Below are 11,499 nucleotides of genomic sequence, written 5' to 3' on the forward strand. Positions count from 1 at the left end.
GGGGAGGGGAGGGGAGGGGAGAGGAGAGGAAAGGAGAGGAGAGGAGAGGAAAGAGAGGAGGGGAGGGGAGGGGAGAAGAGACCATAAGAAATTATAAAATAATTAGTGATGGGTTTTTTAGTACCTAACTTAAAAATATATTCCACGTATTTATGCGTGTGTCCATGGGGGCAGGGTGCACCCCACACTGCATGTCAAGGTCACAGGGTGGGTGTGTTGCAGGAATCAGTTCTCCTTCCACCATGTGGATCTTTCTCAGGTCCTTAGGTGACTTCACCTGCTGAGTCATGTCACTGGCCCTTGTTTGTGTTTTTGTTTGATTTCTTTTGTAGTACTGGGAATTAAACCCAGGGCTTTGCACATAGGAGGCCAGGGTTAAACCATTGAGCAACTGCCAGTTCTTGGATTGTTTGTGACAGGTCTCACATAGTCAAGGCTGGCCTTTGAACTCCCTGTGAAACACAAGGTATCTTTGAGTTTCTTTTCCTTCTATCTCTTGCCTCTCGGTGCTAAAAAAAAACCAAACATGTACCACCACAGTGCTACTTTACCTTTGTTTTTAATAGAATTTCTTGTTTGTTTTGAGACAAAGTTTCACTGTCAACTCTGCTGGCCTGACACTCACTATATAGACCTGGCCTAGAACTTACAGAGATACACCCACCTCTGCATCCTGAGTTCTGATACTGTTCAATTGCAAGTTCATGTAGTTACATGATTTATTTATTTATTTATTTATTTATTTTGAGGCAGAGTCTTGCTGTATAACCCTGGCTGGCCTCTACTCTGTGTAGCCCTGATGGCCTCCCAAGTGCAGAGTTACATACATGCATGGCCACACTTAGCTCTAAGATCATATATTTAGGTTTTGACACTAGCTGTGTTTAATAACCTATTAGGGGGCTGGAGAGATGACTCAGCGGGTAAGAACACTGACTGTTCTTCTGAAAGTTCTGAGTTCAAATCCCAGCAACCACATGGTGGCTCACAAACATCCCTAATGAGATCTAACGCCCTCTTCTGGCATGTCTGAAGACAGCTACAGTGTACTTATTTATAATAATAAATCTTTGGGCCAGAGGGAGCAGGGACTGAGCGAGCAGAGTTGACCAGAGCGAGCGGGGCCAACTGGAGCGAGTACAGGTCCTAAAATTCAAATTCCCAGCAACTACATGAAGGTTCACAACTATTTGTACAGCTATAGTGTACCCATTAAATAAATAAATCTTTTTAAAAAAAAAAAAAACCAATTTGGAAGTTTCTAAAAAGATAACCAGGACAGGATTGCTGGGCAGTCTGTGCAGAAGGAAGGGCTGCTACCTTCTGGATGTTTAAAGGGAGCTTTGGGTTGATGTTTGGAAACTAACCTGTCCTTTTTTTCTCCTGTTCAGGTGCTATTTTGGTGCCTTAATGAAGAATCCGATTTTGAAGTGGCCTTCAGCTTGGGAGCCGATGGCGTCATGACGGATTTCCCCACAGCCCTGAGACACTACCTGGACAAGCAGGGACAAAGAGATCCAGCCTCCCCAGTCTAAGGGCTGTCCTGTCTTTCTCTTAAGAAAAATAAATATTTTCTTGACAGTAACATAGTTCTTGAAGCAAGGGGCTGGAGGGTCAATCCTGAAGGCTATAAAGGTGGCATGTTAGTGGCTGGGGATGGAACTTGGTGGTAGAACGCTTGTATACCATAAATGTGGCTCTGAGTTTACTGCAAGCAAGTGTACATAACATCTTAGGGAGATCAAGAAAGCCTGGGGTGAGTTGGGCCTAGAGATGAACATCTTTAACCTCAGCATTTGGAAGGCAGAGGCAGGTGGGTTTCTGTGAGTTATAATTCCAGGGCTACAAAGTGAGACCCTGCCCACTGACACCCCTCCTGGGGGCCTGAGTAAGCTGGCCCACTTGTTCCACTACATTCCAGACCCAGCAGAGTGGCACCACACCCTGTGCCAGCTTGGCCTCCACTCTAACCCAAGTGTGCTGGCCCTAGACTCTAGAGATCCAGAGATGAGTGGTTTTCCTGAAACCATTAAGAGACCCAGGCATACACAAGGGACTGAATTTCCTCATGTTACTGATGTTGGTCACCTTATGCACTGAACTGCAGCAGGCAGGCTCCCCCACTATACCTGCCGTCCACTTTCTGATCTCCAACAATGTTGGGACCTAATTCATTTAATGAATATTTCCAATGCAGTACTTTTCAAGCCTGCTGGTTCCTGGGACTCTGCAGTGAACACGTCTAAGTATACCAGACACATGATTAAACAGACATTTTCATTGGGGTCAGACCTACAGAAACCTGGAGGCCAGGCATACCAGAGAATGCCTGGAGCAGATGATGGTCAGCAGTAGAGATTTTAAAAGCGTTGGTTCCTGGGAGTCTGATAGCAAAAGGACACCTTTAGCTCTTCCCTACTAACAATTTGTTCCACGTGCTTGGGAAAAGTGAGAATTCCAGCTTTGACTCTTACCATCTGGATAATATCTGGAGAGGATCTCTTCTCCAAGCTTCAGGAACCTGGTCAAATGGAGAAACTACAGGATTGTGGTCAGTGGATAAAAGAAGACAATTACGACTATTTCTCAGGGGTTTGCATACAGACAACACCCTCCTATTAACCCCATGCCAGGTTAGGATCCTTGTCTCTTCCAGCACCAGAGATAGCAGAAGCACCCATCAGAGGTGCAATCAGGCCCGGGTTAGCCTCTGGGTTAGGCTGCGAGTTGCAGCCGCATTTCCGGGCGAGCTGGCTAGCTGGAGCCGGGAGCAGGGGGAAGGGCAGCCCAGCTTGCGCTGGCCGCCGTCTGACGCGCCCCCTCATTTGCATGCGGCACTCCGATTGGCCACGGCGGCCGCCGGGACGGGAGGCCGGCCCCCTCCCCCTCCCGCCGCAACCGCGGCAGCAGCTGGTCTCGGTGTAAACAAGTCGAGGCGGCTGCGAACCGGGCCGGGGGGGACGGCGCCCATCAGGAGCGCCCCCCACTCCCAGGCCAGGCCACCCCGCGGACCGGGCCCTCCACGCGCCCAGGCGAGGTGAGGCCTGGACCGACGTCTCTGCGCGTCGCCCCGCGCCCCCGCCCCGCAAGCGAGGACTGCCCCTTCCCCCGCGCACACCCCTATCCCCTCGCCCCAGGTGAGCCCCGGGGTCTCAGGTAAGGCTTGGCGATGCAGGTAAGATTCCCCTCTGCGGAGATGAGGCTCAGCGCCTGCAGGTAAAAACCCCTCCTCTCCCTAGGGGGACCCTTCTCCTTTGGGGAGGCCTCCTTCCTCCTCCAGGTGAGAAACCCTTTCCCCAAGCGAACTCCATACTCCACATTTGTCCGATCACTAGTCCAAATAGGGTCCCAAAGACCAGTCAATTTCTTATCGTGCCCCCCCCACCACCACGATCCCTCAAAACTGAAAACTGGCAGCCCATCCACTCTGAAGCCCCTTCTTCACGTTTCAGATGCCAGCTCAGCAGGGGTGAGGCCAGAAGCAGGTGGGTGACTCACCTAGAACTCCTCCTAGCAGCCTCAGTTTACCCGCTGATGCAACCTGAGGCCTCTTCAGTGAGTCAAAACTGAGATGACTCTGGTCCCTGGTGAGACTGCTGGCTCTAGGGAAAGGAGAGAGCAGCCAAGTGTGACAGAGTCCCCATAGTTCTGGGCTTGTCTACATGTGTGTGGCCTTGGTCCTGACAGTCCACCTCTCCTTCCTGGCAGGCACTGGGCTCCCTCTGCTCCCCGTGGGCCGCTCCCCGCGTGGGGCCACTGCCCTTGGCCCCCGCCATGGTGCGGATTTCAAAGCCCAAGACGTTTCAGGCCTACTTGGATGATTGTCACCGGAGGTATAGCTGTGCCCACTGCCGTGCTCACCTGGCCAACCACGACGACCTCATCTCCAAGGTAAGCAGGCCACATTTTAGTCCAGAATGGCAATGGGCTGCCTGGCAACTCCCCACCAATAGCCCTAACCCCCTCCTCTCGTCTCCCCACTACCCTCCAGTCCTTCCAGGGCAGTCAGGGGCGTGCCTACCTCTTCAACTCTGTGTGAGTATTTACCTCCTTCCTTTCTTTTCCTGACCTCTGTTGTGACCTGTGACCCCTGGCATCATGCCAATATTCCCAGAGTCCCTTGTTTCAGACAGGAAGCCATGATCAGTCTCCTCTTAGAGGTTAAGACCAGACACTGAACATACTAGCTAGCGGGGGGCTCTGGGCTGTTGAGACCCTCCCTGGGACTACCTTTTGTCCCTACAGGGTGAATGTGGGCTGCGGGCCAGCAGAAGAGAGGGTGCTGCTCACAGGTCTTCATGCTGTCGCTGACATCCACTGCGAGAACTGCAAGACCACTCTGGGCTGGAAATATGTGAGTTTGTGATCCCTGACCCTAGGCTGGCCTTTGACCTCATCCCTTCTTCCTCGAAAGCCTATGCCTTTGCCTTTCGGAGTACCAGTGGGCCAGCACAAACAGTTTTTCCCCAGTGACCGGTGTCTGTCCATTGCATTCTGCAGGGCTTTGAGGATGTCCCCTTCCCTCAAAGGATTAGCACCCTGTCCTAGATGATGAGTAGCATGTAGAGTCACTGTTTATCGATTGCTTCTCTGCCATGCACGTTAACACACACAGCATATAGTCTCTCGATCTTTACAGCTCTTCTGGTGGCAGAGTCTATTACAGAAGACAAGGAGGTCTGAAGACGCTAGGACATCTGCCCAAGATCACACAACTAAGACTCTGTAGCAATGTGGAAATTAGGTCCCCAGATCTCTGCATAGCTCCTGTAGCTTCAGATGCTGTCTAGCATCTGATTTCACAACCTCAAGTCTCATTTCCTTACCTGGCACGGGAGCATAAAGCCACCGCGTGGCACAGAAGATCAGATTACATGTAGCAAAGTTATTCCTTATACATTTGGGGATTGTATAGGGAACTGGGCACTTGGCATGTCTCTAGGAGCTGGATGCCCCAGGCAGAGACAGAGAGTCCTAACCTTACTTTACTTCTGACCCTGCCACAGATTTGCTGTGTGTCTTTGGACAGGTTGCTTGGCCCCTCTGAAATTCCTAAAATATGGCCTAGACCAGAGGTTAAAAACTCAAATGTCAGCAGTATGTGGTGCTGCATTCCTTTAATCTCAGCTCTGAGGAAGCAGAGGCAGGTGATCTCTGAGTTCTAGGCCAGCCTAGTGAGCTCCAGGACACCCAGGGCTGTGTACACCCTGTCTCAAAGTACAACAAAATCTTTCAAGTGTCTAGAAGACCAAGCAGATACTGTGGTTTTATAAATGGGTAGCATAGATTTAGGGTAGAGAAAGCAGACTGGGGCGAAATAGAGTGAGTATTTGTCATTTAGTTGTAAGTTTTATTGGTGGTACTTGTATTGAATCTAGGCCCTCCCACAAGCTAAACATCCCCAGCTCCTAAAGTTGTTTATATTAAGCTCTCTGCTATCCAAACAAAACTACCGTAGGCTGAATGGCCCTTAGGCCACCAGTTTGTAATCCCTGGACTATGAAATCTTGTAGGTACTTCCATATCCTCCGTGTTGGAGCTGTCATTCATTTTCAGAAATACCCATGACTCAGAGTTCTCTCTATTCCCAGTGAGAAACAGCCTTGCCAGTTGTGTTTGGGCAGGTAGCTGAGCTTCCCTGGGCCACAGTTTTTTCATGGTATAAAACAAGACCAATCATACTCATTTCCAACCCCCATTGCCTAGTGGTAAAAGTATTGTCTGTGACTGGGAGCTTTCTCTCCTTTCAGGAGCAAGCCTTTGAGAGCAGCCAGAAATACAAAGAGGGGAAGTACATCATTGAACTCAACCACATGATCAAAGACAACGGCTGGGACTGACCTAGCTCCTGACGCATGTGGCTTCAGTCTGGCCTGGCCGCCAGGGGGAGCCACTGGCTTCCTCCTCCTGAAGGGAGCTCTGGACCCTCAGGGTCCCCACAGGGGAAGGATCCAGCTCCTGTACATATATTTTATTGCATGCACTGTGACCTTGGGGGGAGACAAAGAGGGGGATTGTACCCCCCTGCCTCCCACACCTCCCTGCGATCTGGCTGGCTTGGATCTCATTTTTTAACCCCTTCCTGTCTTGCCTGTCCCATAGATCTGGCCTGTGCGCTGCTCTCATGGCCCCAGTGCACCTTCTTTCTGTGAATCTCTCCCCCTGGATCCCTCTTACCTGCAACGTGTCTGTTCTCGTTCTGTAGCGTGTTTGTAAATAATAAAACAATGGAATGGAGACAGCCCCTGGCTCACATGGAATACAGAAAGGGGACCTGGAATCGAAGTTCCTTCCTTATAGATGAGTACCATTCAGAGCCTCAGCAAGGGGAATGGAGTAGGAACAGTAGACCAAACTAGTCTAGCTTCTGACATCTTGCCTATGTTTGTTTTGGCGTCAGTGCCTAGGGGGCAAGCTTCAGAGAAGACCACCAATTCTCTGGCTTTGCCGCCACGGTCTGAACTACAATTCCCAGGGACCCCAACACAGCTCGTCTGTGGCCTTTGCGTGCGACTGGCGCGGTGCCTACTGGGAAGTGTAGTTGAAGTGTTCTCGGCGTGAGACCTTGCGCCTTGCACGAGATACCGTAGACTTGTAGCTGTGCACGCCCCTCAACTTTTGAGACTTGGTGGAGGCTTTTCAGACTATAAACCAGGGAGGACTCTAGGCTTTAGTCCTCTGCTGCAGTCTCTTGAAGATGCCCGGGGTCTGCCGTATCAGCCCAGACACCAATCCTGCACTTGTCCTCGCGTTCACTTCGCAAGGCTAGTCCTCCAAGTGAAGAAAAGGGAGGGGTCACCTTCCAGAAAGTCTGGGCCTTTAGGGTCTAACCCGGGATCCTAGGCTCGGTGCCAGGATCCAGATCCCACCCCTGCCCCCTAGCCGGTCTGCCCCCACCGTGGGAAAGGAGACCAGCTGGCCGGAAGCGCCAAACTGCGTCCCTGTCTTAGCCCTAGGGATCAATCAGGCCGAGGAGTTAATTATGTAATGAGGGGGTAGGGGGTCGGGACTAGTGAAGCCGCGAGGGAGAGGGGAGGGTACCCAGGTATCCGGCCTCCTCTTGGACCCCTTCGAGGCCCCAGGGGTCTCCATTCCAACCCACCTCCAGGGCCCCAAGGAGGGGAGGGGCTGTGATCTCTAGTTTGGAAGGGGCTGTGCTGTGAGCTATAAAGGGGGCATCCCTTAGACCCCGGATTCTAGCAACGGGACACAAGGCCAGAAGAAACTACAACATGTACCATCCACGAGAATTGTACCCCTCCCTGGGGACTGGCTACCGTCTGGGACACCCCCAGCCTGGGGCAGACTCCACCTTCCCACCTGCCCTGACAGAGGGCTACCGCTACCCTGGTGAGCGGTTGGATTGGCTCTGGGTAAGGGGCAGGAAACTGGGAATATGTGGCCCTCCCCTGGATCCTCATTCTTCCCACATCTCCAGATTTGGATACGTCTAAACTGGATTGCTTCCTCTCTGGGATTGAGGCAGCTCCCCACACTCTGGCGGCACCCACTCCTTTGCCCCTTCTCCCGTCTGCTCTGGGCCCTGAGACAGCACCGCCACCCCCAGAAGCCCTTCACTCGCTTCCTGGGGTCAGCCTGAGCCTGGAGAACCAGGAACTGTGGAAGGAATTCAGCGCTGTGGGGACAGAGATGATCATCACCAAGGCTGGCAGGTGAGGGATGGCCAGGTCAGCTTCTAGAAAAGATACAATTCCCGGGGACAGAGCTAGGTTTAGGTACTCTCCAGGGCTAGTACAACCCAGACAGCAGACTCTTTAACTATGGCCTGACACTATCTGTGATCCTGGATGAACAGGAGTTACATTGTGTCAAGGTTCAAGGATCAGTCTGGGGAGTTTGTGACTGGGTTTAGGAGCCATTCTATCAAGGGTCAGAGAGGTCAGTCTGGCTGGGTCGTACGTAGGTTGGCATGTGGCCTAACTCAGAAACAGGCAGCCTGTGAGAAGGGTCAAGGACCAGTCAGTGATCAGTGTGGGAGAATCTGTCCGGGATCAGGGTCAGTGTGTGACTCAGTCCCAGCTCACCCTGAAGGAAGGTGAATGTTAAACGTGTGAGTTCTGGCAAGGTCCCTAAGGCCTGAAGCTCAGGATAAATCCTGTCCCCAGAGCCCAGCACTTATTATTTCTGAAGAGAGTTTGTCTTCGCAGCCACAGGGGTCAGTGATGGCACCAAGGTGGAGAGCAAGAGGCTCCTAAGGTAACTCCTAAGGAAGAAAATCGTCACCATTGTCTCCGCAAATAGAGTGGCAGGGATCAGGAGCCTGGACAGCAAGTGGCCAGGGCTCCGAGACAGAATTGTACCATGTTGTAACTAGAAAGGAGAGTGAAAGGGTTAAGCGGGGAGATTAACCTGCTCTGGCCTGTCTGTCCCCTTTGCCCATCTGTAAAATGGCTCTTGGACTCTGCTGGAGAACCTGATTACACCTCTCTGGCTTTACTGTGCCCAAATTGAGGTGCCTATTGCTAGTTCCTTTGCTGGTCCTGGGCTCACTCCTGGTAGTGGGGAGCTAGCTCCAGGCCTCTTCTCCCTCCCCTTCCTCTGTGCAGGCGCATGTTTCCTGCTTGCCGCGTATCAGTCACTGGCCTGGACCCAGAGGCCCGCTACTTGTTCCTTCTGGATGTGGTTCCAGTGGATGGGGCCCGATATCGCTGGCAGGGCCAGCACTGGGAGCCCAGTGGCAAGGCCGAGCCCCGCCTACCCGACCGTGTCTACATTCACCCTGATTCTCCTGCCACCGGTGCCCACTGGATGCGGCAGCCCGTATCCTTCCATCGCGTTAAGCTCACCAACAGCACGCTGGACCCCCATGGCCACGTGAGGCCCAGGCTGGAACTCTTTGATAGGGTTTTAGGGTGGTACTGGGAGGAAGGTGAAGGCTGGGAGTCACCTCATTTCTTCCCTCCCAGCTGATCTTGCACTCGATGCACAAGTACCAGCCACGCATCCACCTGGTGAGAGCCACCCAACTTTGCAGCCAACACTGGGGGGGTGTGGCCTCCTTCCGATTTCCTGAGACCACATTCATCTCTGTAACAGCCTACCAGAATCCTAGGGTGAGTGACCTTGCTTGAGGGAGGGGAGTGCCTGTAGCTCAGGCTACAGGGGCTTTGATCTGCATGTGTGTCCTCAGATCACACAGCTGAAGATCGCAGCCAATCCCTTTGCCAAAGGTTTCCGAGAAAATGGCAGAAACTGTAAGAGGTGGGCATCATTCATTCAGTGAATGTTTACTAATTACTGTGTGCCAGGCACTGTGCCAGGGTACCAGGAACATGATGGTAAGTAAAAACATGTATCCACTCTTGATGCAACAAATACTTAAGCTTGCTCAGTCCTCATACAATTGATAGATTAGTCGCCAGAGCAGACAAAAATGAGAGATGTAGACAGGCATGCCAAAGGTGGCAAGGCCTGGAGGGAAACAGTGGAGAAAAGGCACCCGAGGACAATTGACAAAGACCTTTAGGAAGGGGAGGGGAAGGTGCGTGCCTGGGAAAAACATAAGTGCAAAGGCCCTGAGGCAGGCTGGACTGAAGGGGCAAGTGGAAGAGACGGGAAGCTAGACACTGCTTACCGAGGAAGGACTTGGGCATCTGTTCTGAGTTCTCAGGGGTTGCCCTGAGAGCTGACCTAGCCCTGGGAGAGCTGCTAGTCTATCCCAAAAGACAGTGACTGGTTCACTAGCTCAAATATGGAGAGCGCTATGACTAGCCGTGAGGGAGGTGTGTGATGCCACAGGTCAGGGAGGCCTTCCTGGAAGAAGTATAGATTGCCAGGTGCAGAAAGGCTGTGGGGCAGCTAGGAAGTTGGGCAGCTAGTGGATCTTGCTGCTGGGAAGGGGCTGTCTCAGATTCTAAATACCCAAGGAGGAAAGAAAGCACTAAAGAACCGAGATCCAAGTCTGAGAGGAAATCTCAGCTCGGCTGCTTTTTAGTGGCTTCTCTGGTCTTCAGTTCCTTATCTGTAAAATGAGTAGAATGCCCACAGGGTGCCTGGGAGGGTGGAATGCCTGGCACCTGGTAAGTACTATCAGTGCCATCATCATCACATCATCATCACCATCATTCCCCAGGGAGCGGGATGCCCGTGTGAAGAGGAAACTTCAGGGCCCAGAGCCAGTGGCCACAGAGGCCTGTGGGAGTGGGGGTGAGTGCTGTCCTGGTGGCATGGGGCCAAACCTGAGACATGGAGCCTTTCCTAACCCACCTGTGCTTTTGGTCTCCTCAGATACACCAGGGGGTCCCTGTGACTCCACCCTGGGTGGGGACATTCGGGACTCAGATCCAGAGCAGGCCCCAACCCCCCGGGAAGCTGCTTCTGCCTCAGCTCCTCCATGTGGGGGCCCCAGTGCTGAGGCCTACCTCCTGCACCCGGCAGCTTTTCATGGGGCCCCCAGTCACCTACCAGTCAGGTAAGGTGGACAAGGGCAGAGGGCTGGGTGCTCCAGGAGGTGGGTGACCCTCTTCTATTATACCTCTCTCCTGACTAGGACCCCCAGCTTCCCTGAGGCTCCAGACCCTGGGCGCCCAGCCCCCTACTCAGCTGCATTCCTGGACCTACAGCCTGGACCAGGGGGCTCTGCCTATCAGACAGCTCCATCTGTACCATCCTTTGCCCCACATTTCATTCAAGGGGGCCCCTTCCCTCTACCATACCCAGGACCTGGAGGTTATCTGGACATGGGATCCAAGCCAATGTACTGAGCCATGATGTAGTAAGCCAAGACAAGGCCTATGCCATCATCCCTTAATCCTCCAGCTCCCTTCCCCCAGCCTGGTAACATCTGCATTGAAGTGGTACCCCCCTCCCCCCACCAAATGGCTGGCTTGGGTGGGCCTCTCTTCTACACTTTAGTTCACACCTTGATTTCACTCCACCCCCTCTGGCTTCAAAGCTCAGGCAAGGCGGCTCTGAGTCCAGCTGGGGCCAGCTTCCCCTCAGCTCTCACCTCAGTGCGAATGGAGGAATGGAGGGAGACTCTGCCTGGACAAATGGGGCCGAGCCCAGTACCCCCACCTCCTGGGGGCCTTGTCACTAGTGTAAGCCACACCAATTTGTTCTCAAGATCAGAGTATTTTTGTTAATAAAACTCCAAAGACATTAGTGCCCAGGAAACTTGAGCTAATGGTGTTGGCCCTGGGTGGGGCGGGGGAGCCACAGCTTTAAGGTCCAGGTGCTTGCCCTTGTGGATAGGAAAGAGCCTGCTCTGAGCATGTCCCCTTCAAGAAGATGGATAAGTTTCCTCACAATGGTTGCTTTAAGAATCAAGGCTGTCTAGGGTTTCACACAGCACTAAGGAAGCCTTTGGGAAAGATTAGCAGATGGAGCCTGAAGGCTCTGGCCCAGTGAACAAGCAGAGCAGGACTCCATGTCCACCCCAATCAAAAAACCTGACAGAACCCCTAAGACTATTTTTCTTCTTTTATTAGAATTTTTTTCTTTTTTTCTCAAAATGTTTTATCTAAAAACAAAACCAAA

General features: G+C 52.5%; 3 protein-coding genes across 5 annotated transcripts in view; all 3 read left to right on the forward strand.

Annotated features, from left to right (window-relative positions):
* Gdpd3 (glycerophosphodiester phosphodiesterase domain containing 3) overlaps positions 1-1,585 on the forward strand; it is an 8,765-nt gene extending 7,180 nt beyond the window's left edge. The window contains exon 10 of the mRNA XM_031388292.1: positions 1,392-1,585. Within this exon, the coding sequence (XP_031244152.1) occupies positions 1,392-1,535 (144 nt within the window). The 3' untranslated portion in view covers positions 1,536-1,585. The remainder of the gene's footprint in view (positions 1-1,391) is intronic.
* Positions 1,586-2,945: 1,360 nt separating this feature from the next.
* On the forward strand, positions 2,946-6,237 carry Ypel3 (yippee like 3). 2 transcript variants are annotated; one of them, XM_031388294.1, is made up of 6 exons: positions 2,946-3,037; positions 3,453-3,485; positions 3,709-3,891; positions 3,992-4,035; positions 4,246-4,354; positions 5,751-6,237. In XM_031388294.1, the coding sequence occupies exons 3-6, from the start codon at positions 3,775-3,777 to the stop codon at positions 5,838-5,840; spliced, it is 360 nt and encodes a 119-aa protein (XP_031244154.1). In that variant the 5' UTR covers positions 2,946-3,037; positions 3,453-3,485; positions 3,709-3,774; the 3' UTR covers positions 5,841-6,237. The 2 variants fall into 2 exon arrangements, with proteins under 2 accessions (XP_031244154.1, XP_031244153.1); XM_031388293.1 differs by having other exon boundaries at positions 2,952-3,037; positions 3,453-3,555.
* Positions 6,238-6,955: 718 nt separating this feature from the next.
* Tbx6 (T-box transcription factor 6) lies at positions 6,956-11,499 on the forward strand. 2 transcript variants are annotated; one of them, XM_031384621.1, is made up of 8 exons: positions 6,956-7,350; positions 7,439-7,673; positions 8,568-8,835; positions 8,928-9,074; positions 9,152-9,222; positions 10,094-10,167; positions 10,249-10,432; positions 10,511-11,499. In XM_031384621.1, exons 1-8 carry the CDS (start codon positions 7,233-7,235, stop codon positions 10,722-10,724), a joined length of 1,311 nt encoding a protein of 436 aa, XP_031240481.1. In that variant the 5' UTR covers positions 6,956-7,232; the 3' UTR covers positions 10,725-11,499. The 2 variants fall into 2 exon arrangements, with proteins under 2 accessions (XP_031240481.1, XP_031240479.1); XM_031384619.1 differs by having other exon boundaries at positions 10,094-10,432; positions 10,511-10,972.

The sequence above is a fragment of the Mastomys coucha genome, unplaced genomic scaffold, assembly GCF_008632895.1.
Source record: "Mastomys coucha isolate ucsf_1 unplaced genomic scaffold, UCSF_Mcou_1 pScaffold21, whole genome shotgun sequence".
In the NCBI taxonomy this organism is placed as follows: domain Eukaryota; kingdom Metazoa; phylum Chordata; class Mammalia; order Rodentia; family Muridae; genus Mastomys; species Mastomys coucha.